The sequence below is a fragment of the Sceloporus occidentalis genome, unplaced genomic scaffold (assembly GCF_023333645.1).
Source record: "Sceloporus occidentalis isolate IW3139 unplaced genomic scaffold, rSceOcc1.0.p SCAF_327, whole genome shotgun sequence".
NCBI lineage: Eukaryota > Metazoa > Chordata > Lepidosauria > Squamata > Phrynosomatidae > Sceloporus > Sceloporus occidentalis.
Genome location: NW_028317307.1, coordinates 413814 through 434518, shown reverse-complemented (window position 1 = coordinate 434518; position 20705 = coordinate 413814). Strand labels below are relative to the sequence as shown.

General features: G+C 39.2%; 1 protein-coding gene across 3 annotated transcripts; it reads left to right on the top strand.

The window, feature by feature from the left end:
- The first annotated feature begins 272 nt into the window (after window positions 1-272).
- LOC149274536 (signal transducer and activator of transcription 5B-like) lies at window positions 273-18725 on the top strand. Of its 3 annotated transcripts, none has more exons than XM_089505374.1 (18): window positions 273-400; window positions 1663-1819; window positions 2759-2848; window positions 3739-3913; window positions 6040-6170; window positions 6613-6764; window positions 8204-8359; window positions 9541-9720; window positions 10651-10738; window positions 12189-12311; window positions 12859-12951; window positions 13073-13279; window positions 14001-14095; window positions 15699-15829; window positions 15958-16122; window positions 16855-16897; window positions 17514-17612; window positions 18596-18725. In XM_089505374.1, exons 1-18 carry the CDS (start codon window positions 273-275, stop codon window positions 18723-18725), a joined length of 2343 nt encoding a protein of 780 aa, XP_089361500.1. The 3 variants fall into 3 exon arrangements, with proteins under 3 accessions (XP_089361500.1, XP_089361499.1, XP_089361501.1); XM_089505373.1 differs by having other exon boundaries at window positions 16849-16897; XM_089505375.1 differs by lacking the exon at window positions 2759-2848.
- Window positions 18726-20705: the final 1980 nt, after the last annotated feature.

Below are 20705 nucleotides of genomic sequence, written 5' to 3'. Positions count from 1 at the left end.
AAAGATAGTAGATGCAAATTTCAACAAAAGCAGTTATAAAAAGGACAGACTGATTGGGTTAATTGTCTTTTTGCCATCGTTTTGTATCTATAAATAAAACCGAAACTCCTGGTGGTCCTTCAGAAGATCGCGGACAATGAATCCTGAATTGCTTACTGGAGCTTCATGGGGGAGTCAGCTGCTATGACTACTTTCTTACCAGGGTATAAGCACACGATTTAGAATTTTAATAAAAGATAACCAGGTATCCTTTTTATTCAGGTGGTGACACCATGGCGGTGTGGATCCAGGCTCAACAACTGCAAGGAGATGCCTTGCGTCAGATGCAAGCTTTGTATGGACAGCACTTCCCTATAGAGGTGCGACATTACCTATCACAGTGGATAGAGGCCCAGCCGTGGTATGTATCAACGGTTTCTATATGGGGGAAATTCTAGTTGCATTAATAAGGCTTCCACCTTTAGCCAAAATATACAAATGATCCACTTCTGTGAAGGTACGCTGCAGTCCTCCTATATAATTTAACCCAAATGAAAGCCGAGTGTTTCAACTACCACTTGAAGCAGTCAATCTCTGGGAGGAAAGCACTGCTATTGCACTCATTCTGCGTACTGAGGCAGAAGGTCATTGGTCCTCTTGCAGAAGAAAATACCCTTAAGGAACATTATTAAGTGGTACCAAAATACTCCTTTAAGGGTGGCGGATTTAGAAAGATGCCTATTTTAATTTCATGCTGATATATGTATTTGGAACAGTTATAACATATATAATGATGTTGTGTTTTAAATGTATATTGGATGGTTATATTTGTCTTGTATCAAATGGGATCTCCACATATTTTGACAGCTAGTTCAGCTTAAGTGAATTTGTTTTATCTCAACAGGCTGACCAGAAGTTTGCTTTTCTGCTCAGATCCAGTGGTTTTAAAGTTCATTAGTTTAGGTTTATGTTCGCCGTGTGTACGCGTGATTGAGCTGTTAGCTCTTGTCACCAGCCTGTGAGGGAGTGCGGTTTTAATGCATTCTCTTTTTTACATTTTACCCTTTCATTAGTATGTGTTTTAGACTGCTCTTAAATTGAGACCATTATGTTACACGTGTGGATATGTTTTCAGATGGAAGCCACTGAAAAAAGTATGATATAATATATTTATGTCCCCCCATCCGTTACATAGAAACACTCGGCTAGCTGTGGTCTCTTCCCGATTCTGGTACTCTAGCCTGTCTAATGCTTTTGGCAGTCGATTTGAATGCTGCTGCTAGGAGAAAATGTGCACCGGCTCTCCCAAGAGTTTGGTGACCGGATAACTCTACCTTCCAAGATGTGATCGAGACTCCTTATTGGCGTGGGGGGCGCCGCATCTTGGAAGGTTAGAGCTATAAATCCAGAAGACACTGGACTAAGTATTTTCACCTAAATACCCATACTAATTTATGCTGGGGCTTTTTAATAAATTGGCCCACTAGGGCAGTCTCCTTAAAGCAAAATTAATGCAGAATACACATTGGTTGGCCAACAGCAACTTTACTTACCGTGGTGTAATTTTATGGTGTGAAATACGTGTAATATGGTACAGAACAGATAATTAAATGTAAGCTGAGCTGCATTACATTTCATGAAGTTGAATTAAATAGATAATAATATTCAGTGGATAATTGGCAGGGACTCTGTGGATCCGGAGAACCCTCAGGATAGCATGAAGGCCACGCAGCTCTTAGAAGGACTTGTACAGGAATTGCAGAAGAAAGCGGAACATCAAGTGGGCGAAGACGGCTTTCTGCTGAAGATAAAACTTGGACATTATGCAACGCAGTTCAAGGTAAGCTATATACATGGGTACTGATGGAAGAAGAAAATGTCGCCCCATCTAATGTTCCCTGTTCGATATTCCTTTGTACTTATTCGTTCTCAGGATATAGTTATGTACACCTGAAGTTATCTTCCGTTATTTTAGAGTTCCCAAATTTTACCAAGGCATTGGCAAATTGGATAGATATTTGGAAATAAGGCTGAAGGTACATGTAGGAAGAATTTTGGATTAGTATATTCATAGAAATGTATCCTAAAGGCTATGACTACTGAGAAGAATAATTTAGGATGTATGTATTTATTAATGGCAGTCTGTCCTTCTAAAGAGTATAACTGCTGACTAACTACGTGCGCAGCTGTCGGGTTGCCAAGAAAGCAGCATTTCCAAGTTTTTATTTTTTGCCCTTTTTAATATCGTTAAATATATAAAAATATTTCTGTTGCTGGAGAATTTTTTTTAATTACCGATTATGCACTAATGTTTTTTGTAGAAATGATTATTTTAGGATTTTTGGTTGTCATTACTCGTTATGTTGGGGTCATCTCCTAAGCTGCGAGTCTCAAAGTACCATGGCAAAGTCATCTTAACATCCCATGCCAAGGATCTCCGTATCTGTTCCTCCTTATTCTCGTTACTCTCCTAATTGTTGCTTATAGTTGGTGATTTGTTCAGGCACCCTGTGTAAGAGTAAGGACTGGATAAAATACTCTTAAGAAAGGGGTCGTGTTTTTTTCCCCTTGGTGCAATAGTTGTAGAAGGTAATTTTGCGTAACACGTCTCCTGTTTGATATACTTGCCGCCAGTCCGCTCCGGCGCTGGCTTTGCAGATACCCCAGGTACGTGTCCCAGACCCCATGTGCATGCGGAGAGAGCACTTCCCTGAGACGCGGAAATGGGGGGCTGTAGTTGCTTAAATGTTTAACAATCTACATATGCGCCTCCCAACAGAATACTTACGAAAGATGTCCAATGGAACTGGTTCGATGCATCAGGCACATCCTATATCATGAGCAGAGGCTTGTCCGGGAAGCAACTAATGTAAGTAAAAAGAGCGTTTTATAGGTTTGCAGGCATGATCATTCCAACTTCAAAGGTTTATTGCGTTGCAAAAGATCTCTGGAAGTAAGACGGAAATGCCAGGGGTCTTTCTCTGTGGGCACACATTGTACTTTTATGTGGTTTATGTATTACTCTGGGATTCCCTGTATGGCGCAGTCACCATTTTGTGAGCTGCTTTCCTGGTAACCCAGTTTGCTGAAGGCCTCTTGCTCTTAGAAAAATGTATTTCTCTTAAACTTGCTTTATCTGAAGTATTAAGGGACCTATGGGTTGGCCAATTAAATTTGTTCGCTATCCCAGTTATTTCTAGCTTATTCTTGTGCCATCCCAACCTTTAGACAATGGGGTCCACGTTTGACATCCACGTCAAACTGAAGGGGTTGTTTAGTCTGTTGGGAGCTGACGCAGGATTACTATGTTGGGAGAAATGCTTGATGTAAATAGGAAGGCTTTTAGAAGCTCAAGTAAAGGTTGGATTATTACGACAAGTTGGTAGAAATCTTGGTTAATGAGTGGTAATGTGACCGCTAATGTTTGTTGGCTAAAGGTGGAATACTCTTGTTTGAGGAATTTGGGCAGGTTTATGTTTGTAGAATCCATCCTTTGTAACCAACTAGACAATATACAGGCTTTCTGTGAGTGATTTCTCTTTGGTCGTGTTTAGTGACTTCTAGCAAATAGTTTTTGTTTTTTTTTAAATAACGTTATATTATTTTTTGGTCAGGAAGAAACTACAAAGATGTCTAGTTTGTGCTACCACTGATTATTAATGGGTTTGGTATATAGCAGCACCTCTATTCCTAACATTAATGACGTACATCCAGCTCGTGATCATCCCCATGTACTTTTCACATACTTTGTGTTCGCAGTCCACTTCTCCAGTGGGTGGTCTTGTGGATACCATGTCACAGAAGCACCTACAGATCAACCAAACGTTTGAGGAGCTGCGACTTATTACACAGGATACAGAAAATGGTCTTAAGAAGTTGCAGCAGACGCAAGAATATTTCATTATTCAGTACCAGGAGAGTCTAAGGATTCAAGGTAAGCAAAGCGATGAATACTTTAATAGCATTAATACAGAACATCCTGGGGGCAGGTGAGCAAACAATTGAGGTATTCTCCTTTGTCAATAAATACGTACTTGCCACAATCCCCCAAATTATTTGCCGTGGCATAGCTGAGTAGGGATATGGAAAGTATTTCATCTAACTGTACATTAACCTGCATTTCTAAAATCAGAGGCAACTCGGAGTTCGTATATGTTGCCCAGCTAAAGCAGGATTAAGTAGCAGCATGCCCTATACTGGGCATTGAAATAACGTTCTGTCGGTACCAATGACCTCTAGAGTCCTTTGTGGATACTGGTGTCCGCGCGCAGACCGTTTACTTACCATTTGCTTATCATGGGAGCTGTATATGTGAATGCAGGTAAGAATCCCTTTATATGATGATTAATGGACGTGCCGCCGTCATAGTTACCCGTTTATGTGGATGTTTTCTGATCCCTTTGGAAGCAATAACTTTGAGAGAATATTCCAGCTGATGCATTTATATTGTATTTATAACCAGTAGAATATATCATATTTTCCTTAAATATAGTGTCCTGTTTTTAGAAATAAACTACATTTTCAGTCTAGAGGCTTTGTTTTTGTTTCTTTTGCAGGAAATTGGCTTGTCTTTTCCTCAATCCAACTAAAACCAGCCCCTTTCATTTATTACGCCCTTCCTTCACATATTTAATTACCGTCATTTGACAACGAATACACATAAACAGCAGCGAGAGAGGGTGGTTATTGTGTGACCTTAATTACATATCGAGTGGTGTTCTTATACAAATGGCTTAAAGGATTCTCAATTGCTATGTCCTCCCTGAAATAATAAAATATCCAGGAAAATTGCTTTTCATCGTTTTCTTTTATTCCCCATGCCCCGCCATAAAAAAAACAAACCCCAGTGCTACAACTGTTAAGCTACCTGCAGCAATTATGTGCCGGTATACACAACGTTGTGTCTGTATGTAATGTGTAAAGATAATTGACTGTCTTACCTAGGGACTTTCTAAATGAGCTGGCCTTCCAAATAGTTAACCCTTTCATAACCAATTGCAACACTGAGTTTAGTCATTTGCTCATTGTGGCAACCAAATTCTGGTGATGCTATCTAGAGGTAAAGATATTGTGCATTATCTCCAACTGTATTCAGTCAAGGGTTTTAACTGTGATCTATGGATGCAAAAAGAGCAAGGATAGAAAGAAGGCAGATCTAGGATGTTCCTGAATATTTGCTAATTGACCCAGAGAGTTTTAAGGTGTATACATTCTGACTCTGCATCCAAAGCTTATTAGAATAGTCATATATTTAAGTGTGTGTGTAAAATACATAGAACATATTGTGACAAATCCCTTTTAGCCGAGGGCTACAAGTCACTTTTTCAGTAGAACATGGTGCTTTAGGCTCAGGAACAGCAATGTTATGGTGAACTGTGATTTTATTTACAAGGGAATTCAGCAACTGCTCCAAAAAACTTAACCATAAAAATTTAAGACTAGCTTACAATTGGAGCTCTCTCTGGCCTATATTTTGCTGGCCCATATTGACCAGCCTAAACGCTAATGTAAACCCTTCCTGCCATTTCCAACTAAGCCAGGCTCTGAAAGACCTCCCTAGACAGCACGGTCCAGCTAGGTAATGCCTCACTCAGCTCAGGGATCTTCTTTCAGGGCTTCTCTTTGCCCTGGCAGAACATGGAGAGTCCCTCTACCCTCATGAATCCCCCTTATTTTGAGTTTAACCCCTTAAGGACAATGGGTTGTCCTTAAACCCATGTATGGGCTTTATCATGAAGGGGTTAAATGTCAATTTCCAGCACTTGTTCCAGGCATGGACTGTGATGGCTTCTCCATTTTGGCTTTATTTTTCTTGATTAAATTATGACATATTATGTAATATGTCATGTTGTTCATCCGAGGTTGTATTTACCTCGTTTGTAGACTTGCTAAGGAACAGATGATCGTTAATATGCCCCGATAGGTAAAACCATAGAACTCAAAGTGGGTGTACTTTCTTTTTCACACGACTGTAGACACAATGTGCGTCAGGCAACCAAAAGAAAGCTTTCCTTTTTTATGTAGCTCAGTGTCTCGATTACAATCTGTTTTTCCACACAGCCCAGTTCTCCCAATTGAACCAACTCGGCCCCCAAGAGCGCATCTCCAGAGAAGCCACACTGCAGCAGAGGCAGGCATCCTTGGAGAACTGGCTACAGAGGGAAGCCCAGACCCTACAACAGTACAGATTGGTAAACTTTTAATTTACTCGACAACAGAGACACGAGACCTGGGCATAGTGTTATATTCATGCACTGCAGACATTGAAAGAAAAGTTTACCATTTAATGTTGCAGTGGATCTTTTTTGCTGAATGTTTGAGTGTAAAATGTATATTATACAGTATTGTTTTTGTCTGCCTGACTTATATGATCATTGGTGTATTCAAGCCTCACTTTCATTCAACAAATTACACTTCCTTCCATCTGACGCTCGCTTCACTTTTATTTCTTGATGTATTATATTCAAATCATTGTGTCTCCATGTCATTCCTTCTACTAAGTACCCACTTTTTTCTGTACCCTTTGGTTCAATAACAATCACTCGTATTTCCTTTATAGCACTATTGTGTGTTCTTCTTGCTCGCTCTTGTTGCTTCATAAAATCATGCCCTCTTTTAATCTTGTCTCATCAGGATTTATCGGAGAAGCATCAAAAAACTCTCCAACTCTTGCGTAAACAACAGACAATCATTTTGGATGACGAACTGATTCAGTGGAAGAGGCGTCAGCAACTGGCAGGGAATGGTGGACCACCGGAAGGCAGCCTCGACCTTCTTCAAACCTGGTGTGTAGTCTCTTTGTCAAGCATTTTGTTCTTTTCCTGATGTCATTCCCTTAAGAAGCATTGGGGACTTGCCACTTCTGGTTTCTACGGTATACATGTATATCAAACAACCAACAACATCTTATAAGTACAGTGATCCGAAATTTGATAGAGAAAACTTTACTAATACTATTTAAAAAATCAAACAAAAAAACCCCCAACATATTTCATCACTTTAGCAATCGCCAGAATAGTTGTAAATATAGTTATTTTTCTTTAATTGGTAAAGTGCTCCATGTTTTGAAGAAACAATATTACAGCTCCTTTTAAAACTGATTGCTATTACAATTTTTCCCCATAAAGCGTTAGCCGATAAATAATTATCTCAGTACTTATTAATGAACATACTTAGTATATTAGCGTGCGAGGTCTGTGCCTCCTTTGGCAGATATTAGTATCCTCCCTCGTCGTTTGGCCATGTGTCATGTAGTAATTTTCTAGCAAATATTGGCATTCACGTTTATTTTGTGTGCACATCTAGGTTTCTTGATTGTTGGTTTATTTGGCTGGGAACGCTAGGTTTCATAAATTTCAGTAACGCTTTGGTGTTTTTGCTTGGGTCTTATAAGTTTTGATATATACAATATATACAATATATGTGGACTCTTCTCATTTGTTGTTTCTATTGATTCACCCCTGAACTCGACCATCCATCCCGTTCGTTCCGCTTTACATATTTGTTTTAATTTTGTGATTGCTTAGTTTACCAGCATTTTCCCAGTCCTTTTGGTTATTATATCATATTATATTATGTCATATTGAATAAGCATTATTAGATTGTTGGACAGGATACCCCTTCTCAGCTGTACTGTATTTTATACTGATTATTATATGAATAATTGCAGCACATCAAAATAAGTTTGATGAAAGATAAGAAATTCAGACTATATTACATTAGGGTAAGAATAAAACAACCAAACACAATTTCATGGGGCTCAGCAATTCTGTGAAACCGGAATTCAATTTGATGACTAATATCTTTTAATGCATCGAACGCACATCTCTTGCATTTTGTATAGGGTTTTCTGATGTGACTTCTCTACATCTCTCTGTCTCTGATATGTATAGATTGAAGTGGTAGAAAGCCATTGTCTATTAAGCTGTATCTTATTTATATTAATATTCTCTAATGGCTTAGCCTTCTGTATTCTCTCACTTTCTTCCTCGTAACAATTACGCAGAAGCAAAGTTATCAAATGAGAGCAGAGTGCCAAATCATGGCAGTTGTTCGTATGTAAGTAGAAAAGAAGGGATTAAAATGAAAAGTAATTTTCATAACAATAAACCGATATACTTAAAGTCACAGCGCATTTACACACCCAGACAAAGCCTGTTTCTTTTTTATGAGGCTGTCATGTTTTGATTTCTATAATCCATTGTTGTTCATTTTACCATCTAAGGTGTGAAAAATTGGCAGAAATTATCTGGCAGAACCGACAGCAAATCCGGCGGGCTGAGCATCTGTGTCAGCAGCTTCCCATCCCAGGACCGGTGGAGGAGCTCCTCGCCGAGCTCAATGCCACCATCACCGACATAATCTCCGCATTAGTCACCAGGTAACACATTTATATTATATTATATGATATTTATATCAGCCTTAAACTCACTTTGTCTCTTTAACTTCTTACTGCTTCATGTGCTGCATCATATGATGGCGCAGTATAAATCAATAAAATAGCCATTAAGCATATGAAAATTCCATATAACAATTGAAAGAAGTAACAGTTGCAAGAATAGGTAATAAAGTTTCGTGTTTTCATAGACATACTCAACTGTTGTAAGTAAAGGACGACTTCACTCATAAATGGAAATAAAATATATATATACTGGAATAGTTTTGACTTTGTACTAAAGTCTGCTTCCTAAACATATGCGCGTTATCAATGGGACTAGCAGCCACCAGTCCCTTATATACTAGCTGAATGTCTCCGAAATGAGACCCAATATTCATTAAACATTTTAGAAATCAAAACTAAACTGCCCTTTTAGATGGCAGCCGCTGACACATTTTGATTCATTTTGTTTATTTTACTTGTTTTGTTATTTTTTTACATTTCTAGAAATGAAATTAAAAAAAGGGTGTAAAAACAAAACAAAAACATCTTAGTGCTGATTATACTTGGAGTTTCTGTCTATGTAAAGATGAACACGTTGAGTAAGGTAGTGCAGGACAGAGAGAGAGAGAGAAGGGGGGAACACCCAGCAATAAACAAAGTATTAGAGAGACAGGTAATTTGAGGCAATGAAACTGCCACAAATTCACAGGTAAAAAAAAAAGAGACAGATCAAAGCAGAACATGACTTATCTGAGTGTGTCGGGATCCGGCAGCCAGTGGCAGCTTAATCGTAAAATGAAGGTGTTAAATGTGTCGTTTTAGGACTGATTGCTTTGTCACCTTTAAAATATTCAAGTAGTAAAACAACAAAGAAGTTATGTTTTATGTGGAATAAGCCATAGATTTATCATTATGGTGTCATTTCCCTGTGAACCTGGGTGCTATTTGTCATTCTTGAACTAAAAATAAACAATGTCGGATTCCTCGACAGAGATCAGTAGGAAGTTGTTACCAAAGTGAGTTCAGCGATTTCACAATCCAGGATCCACATGCCAGGGAGATCAGGCTTGGTTCAGCTTTCAGCTATTAAAGAGTTAAGCTATTGAAATGATGTTACTTATCTGAGAAATCCTAGCAATTCAGAAATACATTTGGTGGCAGTGTTCTCTGTCTCTACGCAGCACATTCATCATCGAAAAGCAGCCGCCGCAGGTCCTGAAGACGCAGACTAAATTTGCCGCAACTGTTCGGCTTCTAGTGGGTGGCAAGCTAAATGTCCACATGAACCCACCGCAGGTGAAGGCGACCATCATTAGTGAGCTGCAAGCCAAAGCTCTGTTGAAGAATGAAAACACACGCAAGTAATGACTGACATGGGTCTATTTCGTTTTTTCTCTAAATATTTTGTGTCTCTTGCTTCTTCCCTAAATGTTTTTTTCTAAATCTGTATGGGATTTATTTGCAGGGAGTGCAGTGGGATTGAATGCATTCTGGGTATGAGGTGATCACGGTGTTCTACTGTCCTAAAACACACAATTATAAGTATAGCAAGAATAGAAAATGTGTTAATAAACTAAATTAATGGAATTAATGTTACTATATGCCTTACTCAATAACAAAATTGTATCAATAGGTTAAGCCTCATCCTTATGCACACCTTCTAGTTCTCCTAGAAGTCTGGGTGGTCTGCTGCTGACCTATTCCTGTAATTCCTTAATTCATCACATTCATCAACAATGAGCCTGCCTTCTGGCAGCAGACCAAAAATATGCCCGCAAGGTATTAGGAGCTAAAATTAGTATTTAAGATTAGTAAATTATCTTTGATCTTGAAAACCTGAATACACAGAAAAATCCAAAATTGTGACCCAGCTTTTTCCATTTAACAAACTCTTATAAAAAGTAGCATGTGTAGGCACGTGAACTGTTTTTTGTCTTCTAATGAGCGTTTAATCTTCTGTGTACATTGCTTCGTATTATCTGCTTGCTGCTCATCTTCAGTGACTCCCTTATGTGGGTTATCAGTACCCGTTATCACATCGGATCATACATAGATAGGAATCGGATTCAATATAAACTTATCACCCCATTCTTAGTTTGGTATGGCTTTCTATTTATCGCTCCCTTTCCTTTGGATTCCAATTTTGGTCAATATTCATTTGAACCCTTTAATCGCTACGTCTTTCATTCTGTAAAGTGATTTACCACTCCTTAGGTCGGTCTGAACCGTCACAGCACATGAGAGAATACTTCATCTTGTGTTTGTGATACAGAATTTCCTTTCTGTCGCAGTGAAAGCAGCGGTGAAATCCTCAACAACTGCTGTGTGATGGAATACCACCAGGCCACCGGCACCCTCAGCGCGCACTTCAGGAATATGGTATTAATGTATTCCTTAGTATATCACTCGAATGTGCGTGTTTGTCAGCGTCTAATTCATGAGAGCCTGCGGTGCATATGCTTGTGAGGCTCGCTAAATGCTTTGGATTAGGAGCCTGGTGTGGCGGCAGCACATCTTCTCTCTGATTATACGAATTGTTGTAAATGCTGTAGATTTTCACTAAAATGTGAGTTTCAACGGCAAACTTGTCAGAATCCCCTGGGAAAGTAGATTGTGCAAGTTTCATTGTTAATGTTATCACACAGCACCTACCGAAGCTTCAACTCATAGAAATGCGGTGATGGCAATTACTCCCACTACCGTGAGTGAAAACAAAGGCGAGCCCACCTATACAGATGACACAAATTCCCTGAAGGCGTTCGGGTTTAGTCTCTTCATTTTAGGATAAAGTAGAAATGCTGCAAGGGAAGGGACAATGGGAACATTGCTGTAAATGAAATCTCCTGGCAGGGGACGTGATGTTCGCCTCGCCTCCTTTTCTTAAGATATATGGTTGCAGGTATATGTTGCACTTCATATGTCCGCCGAACCAATGGAAAGTCCAAATAAGATCATTTACACCTCCGGTGTCTATTGGACTTTATGGGCTAAGCCCAGTCTAAGCTGTTGCTATCCTGGCTACCATATCATGCATCTTTTTTGCAAAAAGGTATCAGTCAGTTTTTAGTTTCTGTTGTCACAATATTTTAGAAATAAAAGTAAAATATATGGAGCCAAAAATATTAATTTAACAGCATTTAAGGGAGTGGCAGTTTTTTTTAGTTTTTTTTAACGGTTTCTATTGTTTAAGTTTGTGGGGGTGCAACAAACGTTTACCACTTTTGTTCTCATTACTTTCAGTAGGTCATCAAAATTGTAAGCAAATGTATTGGCAAGCATTGAACCGACATAAAGGGAAAAAGTGCACAGTTATTTGCTTTATTAATCTTGCCCCATCAGATTGATAGAAGTCCTCGGAGTTGCTTTTCGCTGTAGCAAGCATACCTACGGTTTATATATATATAATATATAGACAGATATATATATATATAGACATATAGACAGATAGATATATATATATAGACATATAGACAGATAGATATAGATATATATATATAGACAGATAGATATAGATATATATATATAGACAGATAGATATAGATATATATATATAGACAGATAGATATAGATATATATATATAGACAGATAGATATAGATATATATATATAGACAGATAGATATAGATATATATATATAGACAGATATAGATATATATATATAGACAGATAGATATAGATATATATAGACAGATAGATATAGATATATATATATATATATATATATAGACAGATAGATATAGATATATTTTCCTAGGCTCTAGAGGGTTTCTAGATGTTCACGATTGACCTTGGTAAACTAATCGAGTAATCCTGTACTTCTCGCTCGCAGTCCTTGAAGAGGATCAAGCGCTCAGACAGACGGGGAGCGGAGTCTGTAACCGAGGAGAAATTCACAATTCTGTTTGAGTCCCAGTTTAGCGTGGGGGGAAACGAGCTCGTATTCCAGGTCAAGGTAATGGGCTAAAGAGCTGTAAGCGTCCTTAAGTGGTCCACGTTGTCTTATTTATTTTTTAAAGGATACTACAAGCCAAATATAGTATAATTTAAAAGAAAAAATAAGTATATATGCCAATGTTTAAGTGTTTGTTTTCAGCTATTTGAAAAGTACATTTTAAAATAAATGTTAGATTTATATCCCCTGCATCTTTCTAATGGATTATTTCCCATTCTGATGCATTTTACATGCTGTGACAGTCTGCTGTTTGTTGTGCGGTGCCAAAGTGCTTGATACTTGTCATGTCCTGTTTATCCATTGTACAGCGCTCTTGAATATGATGGTGCTACATAAAACAATAAATAATAATACACACTATAGTCACTAATTTGTAGCCTCCCTGAGGTCAGCCATAGATTGGGACTTTCCATGCATTCTTCCCACCTTAAAGCCCTGCAGCCCTATTATTCTGGAAAGTGCATTGTACTGGGCAATCTGGAACCCGCGGTCACTCGGACGAGGCCCTTTAATGACTTTTAACTAGCATTTTCTTCTTTCCTTGCAGACGCTCTCTCTCCCTGTTGTGGTTATTGTCCACGGAAGCCAAGATAACAACGCCACTGCCACAGTACTCTGGGACAACGCGTTTGCTGAGCCAGTAAGTGAATCTTTAAAACTAAAGCTTGGGTTTATATTGGGATGGGAACAGGTTTTTTCTTTTCTAGACAATAATATCTGCTTAAAATGTGACTGTTACCAAAAAGATTTGCCTTCCCTAGGGCCGTGTACCGTTCGTAGTGCCAGACAAAGTGTTGTGGCCCCAGCTATGCGAGGCTCTGAATATGAAGTTTAAATCAGAAGTTCAGAGTAACCGCGGGCTGAGTGATGAGAATCTGGTATTCTTGGCTCAAAAACTCTTCAATAACAACAGCAATAGTAAGGAAGACTATAACAATCTGACTGTGTCCTGGGCCCAGTTTAACCGGGTAAGTTGCTCCAAATCTAATGGCGGCGGTAATCTGTTTGTGATGGAGGTCGCTTATAGGTCGATTTGATTGATTTGCTTGTCGGTGTCCATTAGTGAGGCGCTGTGTTCTCGTTCCTCTGTGGATGATGTGGGTTACGCATGCACTCATGGCTCGGGTGTTAAAGGGAAGTCTCATCGCCACAGCTTCTAGAAACTTACATATTTAAAGTGCCTAGCAGTTAGAAACTGACTGGAACACAGCGAGCTTTCTGTCTATAGAAAGAGACACAAACTGGGTGAGAAAATAAAATATGTAAGGAAGAGAAGGGGCGATTCGCTTAACAGTGAGTTGTGATGAGATCGATTTGGTTATCGCTACCAGCTGTTTGCAAATTGAACTCTGTTGCACCAGTAAAAAGCCATATGAAACACAATGAAGGCATGTGTGACAGTCAAAGCAATGAGACCCCCACATACACGAAATGATACAGCTTTAAACAATATCAGATGAGTTTATTGCCCTGTCCCCTCGAAAACCCATTTCATTTCATTAACACGTTTCAATATGTTAAGGTGGTCTGCAGTATGCATTTATAATAGTTCCCCTTTGAAGACAGGCGCTGTACTCCGTTGGTTTATTTCTCGTAAAGTAAAATGAAATAAATTGTCATTGTCCGTTTCTGCTTTGTATGTCGGAGTGACCGGGATTATTCTTTATATCCCGCTACCTTTTTACACAGGAGAATCTCCCTGGATGGAATTACACCTTCTGGCAGTGGTTTGACGGAGTGATGGAAGTGCTGAAAAAGCATCTGAAGCCTCACTGGAATGACGGGTGAGCGGAGCTGGCTGCCTTCCTTCTGTATTTTGTTTCTCTATAGTTTGAACTTTAGAGGCGACAAATACATAGCTTATTTCTGTCTTTTTTCTGACTTTCATTCCCTACGGTCTTTATATTTCTTGAAAATGGCTATATTCTGCTTTCTGGCTGTGAAATACGTGCAAAAATACCTAGCTTCACATTATATGTCTAGTAGATACTGCAATGGTGGAAAAACACGTGTTTAGAAGTATTTTTCATCATGTGTTTTTCACCTAGGGTTGGATGGATGGATGGGTGGATGGATGGATAGAAAGATGGTGTAATATCGAGTAGACTAGAATGCCGACTACCTAATGTCAGGCTATGTCAGACTGGCTGTGGGATTGTCCTATAACTGGTACATTGTATCACTCCCTCATATCGTGTATCGGTGGTTACTGCTTCAGTAGTTGTAACCCATTCTCAACAAATGACGTACCGGGTATGGAATGGGAAATATTTCCTATGGGATAAGTGATGTACCTGGTACAAGGTGCTGCTGGGAAGCCCGCTCAGAAAGTTTTGTGTGTATGAGCGTATCACCGTTATCTACAGTCCTAAGTGTCATAATGATGTATTATTCTAAAGGCCCTATTCCGAGCTACACCTTTGGCCATGCCGCTAACAAAAAAAAAGTGTCCCTCATGGGAGGTGCGTATCCTACACGCCGTGTTTATTTCCTCGCCTCCCTTAGAATTGTGATCCAAACGAGTGAATAGACTCAGGGGTTTGGCTGCGGGGTATATTAAATAAAACATAGACAAACAGGAATGGCTTATATGGTGTACCAGTAGGGCTTCGCGGTTGGATACTCTGGCTCTATAAGAAGCCGGTTTCTGATAAGACTGACCGGCCATCTAACTATAGAAGCTGCACAGCTCTTTACTGTCAGAAGTACTGTAACAATGCTCGCTGCAGCTTCCGCTCCCAGCTGACACGATCCATTTTAACTAAAGCTTTTCCGTGGACAAACGGACATGGACATGACCTCCTGATGAACAGTTAAATAACAGTAAACCAAAAAAAAAAAATCCTGTAGAATAAATACTCTCAACAATATAAAATAGACAATCGGCATGGAAAATCTCTTTGATTTGTGACATTTCATCATTAGCGAGGAAATAAGAGTCTTAGATTAGTCCCCAAAGCACGCTAAACAATTGGCATATAATGTGTTAAAACGGTAACTTTATCAATAGATCATAAAACTTCCTATAAGAGCGTCCACGGTTAGGTGCGTATTCTATGTCATGAGCCGCATGGTTCTAATTAACCATTGCAGTGTCTGTAGAGGGCCGGGAAGTGGGAACTCTACGGTTACAGCTGCACCTAATTAAATGCGTTGGACGCATTGGTGGATTGAATTTGTAAAGAGTTGGGGCCTCCTGTACAATTTCCGTACTTGAAATGTAAAATGCATAACTTGATGTGTTTTTTAAAGTCTGAAATCAAAGCATATCTGGAGTCTGGAATTCTCTGCATCCATTTTAAGATTACCATATGTAGGGGGCTTGAAATATCACCGTGAATCTGCTCGTCTTGCCGTGTAATGTAGGATTTTCCATTCTCTGTGTAGGGCCATTTTGGGGTTTGTCAACAAGCAGCAGGCTCATGACATGCTGGTGAACAAGAGAGACGGGACTTTCCTCCTTCGCTTTAGTGACTCAGAAATTGGGGGCATCACCATAGCTTGGAAGTTCGAGTTGCGTAAGTTTGCCCATCTTGGTCTATAGCATTTGATGGACCGTAGGCTCGTATGGTTCCCTGGAAGACGTTGCTACCGTTGGTGTGGCGGCGGTTTTGTGGTAGACTATCGTGTCTTTCTATCTTTCTAGCGGACCGAGCCCTGTGGAATCTGATGCCTTTTACCACGCGGGATTTCTCCGTACGTTCATTGGCAGATCGTCTTGGAGACCTTAATTACCTCATCTATGTGTTTCCTGACCGGCCGAAGGATGAAGTTTTCTCCAAGTATTACACCCCGGTACTTTGCAATACATGTGAGTATGACGACTGGGCACACAGTTTTTAAACAAATACTCGTATTATATTCAGCTAACCGGGTACTGCATAAACAGGGACTATAGACTAAAATGCACCGTGACTTGAATAACTCCCATAATGTTCTAGTTGCCTAAAGCATAGTAATAACCTGGAGGGTCACCCGTTATCTATAATTAGGGCATAATAGAATTTGTGCCTGATGTATTTTTACCACTATATCATATGATGTGATGCATGGTTTGCCTTAAATTAGGTTTCTATGAATAGCTTAACTTGGCCTGAAACAAAATGTCACCTAAAATTGAACTATAGCAAAAAATATAAAAATTGGCCCAAAAATGTGTCCCAATCCCCAACATTCAAAGGTTTAAAAGTCGGGGCAGACATTTTTTAAACTAATTCTCCCATTACTTTTAGCTAACCAGAAACTGCATAAGCAAAGCCGGCGTTAAAGTTGAAAAACAACTGGTGGACTGTAAACTAAAATCTGTTTCTGTTGCCAGTTGGCCTTTGGCTCTCCACCTATTAAAGAATTAGAATTCCCATAATATTTTGCTTGCGTAAAGTGAGCTAACACTCCCGTAGCACAGTGAGAGGCTGCATGTGTCGGATGAATAACGTGTCTGAAGTGTACACTTTTCTGAATGTGTGCCTGAATCTGCTTTGCATTGCTTGCCTGCGTCATGCCCGCTACGTTAAACTGCCTCTTCTGTCACTTGCAGCCAAAGCAGATGGATACGTGAAACCACAGATCAAGCAAGTGGTACCAGAGTAAGCACATTTTACTTATTTCTGTCTTTTATTACATTTATGTAAGAATATGGCCAGCGCTGATTAGCTATTTTAGGATTGGAGATGATGTGACATACGCATACTACATAAAAAAGATATTAAATGTATGGGTTGCACAAATTAATTTATATGGAATTGTACTGACGTGTATCCTAAGACAACACATGAATTAATCACAAATATCCCGATAACGTGGCCTATGGGGTTCTAAATTAGACCAATGTACAGCCAGCGAGATTCTCTGTCCAAACACATTTTAGCTTTTACCTCCCTTTCATTCTCCATGGCACATTGTCTTTTTCTTCTCAAAAATGTAGACTCATTTTTGCAGCCTAGTTACATATATAAAAACTAAAATGCTGTAATGAAATATGTATATAGCTATGTGTGTGTGTGTGTATATATATATATATATATATATATATATATATATATATATATATATAATTGTTTTATATAGCGCCATCATATTCCATAGCGCTGTACAGTGGGTAGACAGAACTTAACAATTTGACTTACAGAAACAATCTAGTGTGTGCGTGTATGTATGTACGTATGTATATATAATATCTTTTGTATATATTTATGTTTTAAGGTTTGTTGCCACTGATGTTATCCCAGCAAGCAGCTACATGGACCAGGCAGCATCCCCTGCCGTGTGTACTCAGTCGCACTATAATTTGTACCAGCAAAAGTAAGTAGCCTTACTTAAAGAGATCGCTATAGGTTAATGCATCAAATGATTTTAGGTGAGTGCTTCTCTCGCGTTTCAAAGAACTAACATTTGGAAGGCACAATGGAAAAAAAAAAAGCACCTAAAATCTCCCTTTTTCTCCAACTGTTTCTGACTGATTTAAAAACAGGCCACATATCAGAGTTCCTGTTGGCCTTAAGGAAGCGCCATATTTTGGCATAAGGTGGCTCGTGATTGCCCTATTCTCCCTTGAAACTGTCCCAGCTGTACTGTGTAGGTCTGCAGGTCTCTGTAGTACCTTTTCTGTGCAACCTAATGTGCACCGGACAGATATGATGTCATACCTCAGGACAAAGAAGACGTCAGAGGATCAGAAGACAGTAGGTCTGCAGGCTTTTGTCCTGACCCGGGCCTGGAGCACCCACAGTGAATATGTCCTGGGTTAGATAGAAAGCTGAGGCCACAAACTGCGGGCCATACGACTGCATGTAGTAAGTGCTACCGTGTGGATTTGGTCTGATTTTTATTCATTATAATTAAAACGGGCACACTCCTGCCCATTTTTCTTTACAAGTATCACAAAAAAAACCCTGCAATGGCCTCCTAAGTCTCTGCAGTAAAAGGAAGGTTATTGCACCAAAATGAAATGAAGCACGCTTTAATGCTAAACCGCATGATTGTGTATGGGCCCGTATTTAATGCTCAAAGAAGACAATTTTTATTTCCATGGTACTTCCCTTTTAAATTGGCTTTAACTTGCTCATTTGTATAATATATCCTTAGTCTATTCAAGATGACATGGGCTGAGTGGCTTTCAAGTGTCATCATATTCCAGCTGTTGTTGTTCAAGGTAACAGGATAAATATGTTGTGTGATGTCATACGTGTAGAATCCTGAGGGCGATTGACTACATTTTCAGGATGTTCTTGCCAACACCACTTATTTGATTTTCGTTGACGTCAAACCTTTCTGCTCTTTTGCAGCCCGGACTCTGTGCTGGATCCTGATGGGGAATTTGATCTGGATGATAGCATGGATGTCGCTCGCCATGTGGAAGAGCTTCTCCGGAGACCCATGGATAACAGCCAGTGGATACCCCATGCCCAGTCCTGATGCAGCCCTCTTACCACTCCCCACTGCCTCTAATTATAAAAAAAAAATGTGAATTGTTTTCACACAAGTTCATTTTGGTATTTTGTGCATGGTGAATACAAGTGTATTTTTTGTTTTTTTTTAATCTTTATTTTGTAATTTTTCGGTACTTTTTTGAAACCTACCTTTTCCCGTTTTCTTTCTTAACTATTTCACTCACCACGCTCCTTTCCATTAATTTCATTTTTTTATTTCATATTTTGTTTCCAAAATGTAAAACTTCAGTGCACGAAAGGCAAGCCAGGTGTTGCAGCGCAATGTCTACCTTGCCTTTTGTGGCAGTGAAGGATTAGGGTTCGGTGAACCAAATTAAGCTACACATCAATCATGTTTACTCAGTATAAAAACGTGGCTGCGCCCTAGTTCTGAATGGGTACTAAAAAGAAAAAGAGATAATATAATGAAATAGTGCGTAGACTTAAGAAGCATTTTTGTAATTAAAAAAAATAATATATTCAAATACAAACATATCATTGTAACAGTATAGTGTTTACAGGACTAACATTAAACATAAAAGACAATTTATTGTGAGTACAAACGTCCATTTAGGGAGACAAAAACAATTCTAAGTTCATAGACGTTAAGGTTAAGAAACAAATTGAACTGGCTAGTGCTGAAAATGACCATGAGTTACAGTCTGTTTGTTCTTGGGCAGAATAAGTAAATTGCACCGAATGTTTCTTAAATCGCGTTCACGTTAAAACCCTGGCGCTTTGGAAAGACTGAGCCTTGAGAATTGTGAGTGCACGAGAGTGTGCAGGAGCCGTCATACGTTCCATGTTTATTTCTCCTTTCACCTGCAAATGAATAATGATATTGCACTTATTTCCCAAATAATATACATAGAACGTAGTGGTCTAAGACTTGATTATAATTTTGGAAAAGCAGGATGGGATTAGACCTCCTTTTCCACGCTGTCCATAAGCGAGTAGTCCACGTGCATCCTGTGGGGCCGACCATAACAGCCCTACCTTTTCTTTCTTTAACACTAGGTGATTTCCGGAATGGCATAAATCATCCTTTTCAAAATACATTTGCCGTCAGTCCTCTTCGGTAGCACCATATACATGTCTGGTAATAACCCATAAAGCTATTAGTAATGCTTGCTTTCCACAGAGAACAAATGCGGACGTGTCCCTGTATAATCATCCAGTTTTTGGGTTTAGTGTGTGCTAGGTGACCCGGGCTTGGCTACACTAAGTCTTTATCCCTGTTTTGCTTGTTGATCATTTCAAGAGTCTCCAGTTCCGATTCTACTTCTGCTTTGTGTCTGGCTTACATGTTGGTGATTTACCGTTACATTTGGCAGTCTTTTGAATTCATGAAGGAAGGCTGTTACTGTTGCAAGTTGCCTTTAACATTAATGTTGAATAAACAAGTTATTACATGCTGCAGTCGCCTGAGGTTTAGAATCTGCATAGCTGGAGCGACATGGCTATCCCGAGGTATATATCCCGCTTGATAGATGCAGGTTGAGCGAAATAATTTGGCCAGTATAAAGCTGTGATGTTACTGGAAGGTTTGGCAATTGTAGGTAACGGGCTGTCTCAGAGGTAGCCGGGTATTGTATAATTCACAATCCAAATATCTCCATCTAGTTTGGTTCATTTGGATGAAATTCGTTTGGATTCCAGTAAATAAATATGTTAAGGCTAAACAAACTTTTGAGATATGGGTGTTCCATATGATCCTATAACCTTCTTTTCTAAAATTGCACAGGGCGTCATGGTATATTTTACAAAACACAGTGATTCCTCTTCACGTTCTTAAAAATACAGACTATTTTTTGTTTCACAGCAACCTACTATACTTTCCCCACTCAGCTCTCCCTCACCCAAAGGGTAATATGTGCAAAATCCCAGTCCTCTGTGGTTAATTCTACATGAGAGGGTTCTTTTCTTGCAGCAGAGATGTCACAGCAATTTATATGCTATAACTGAT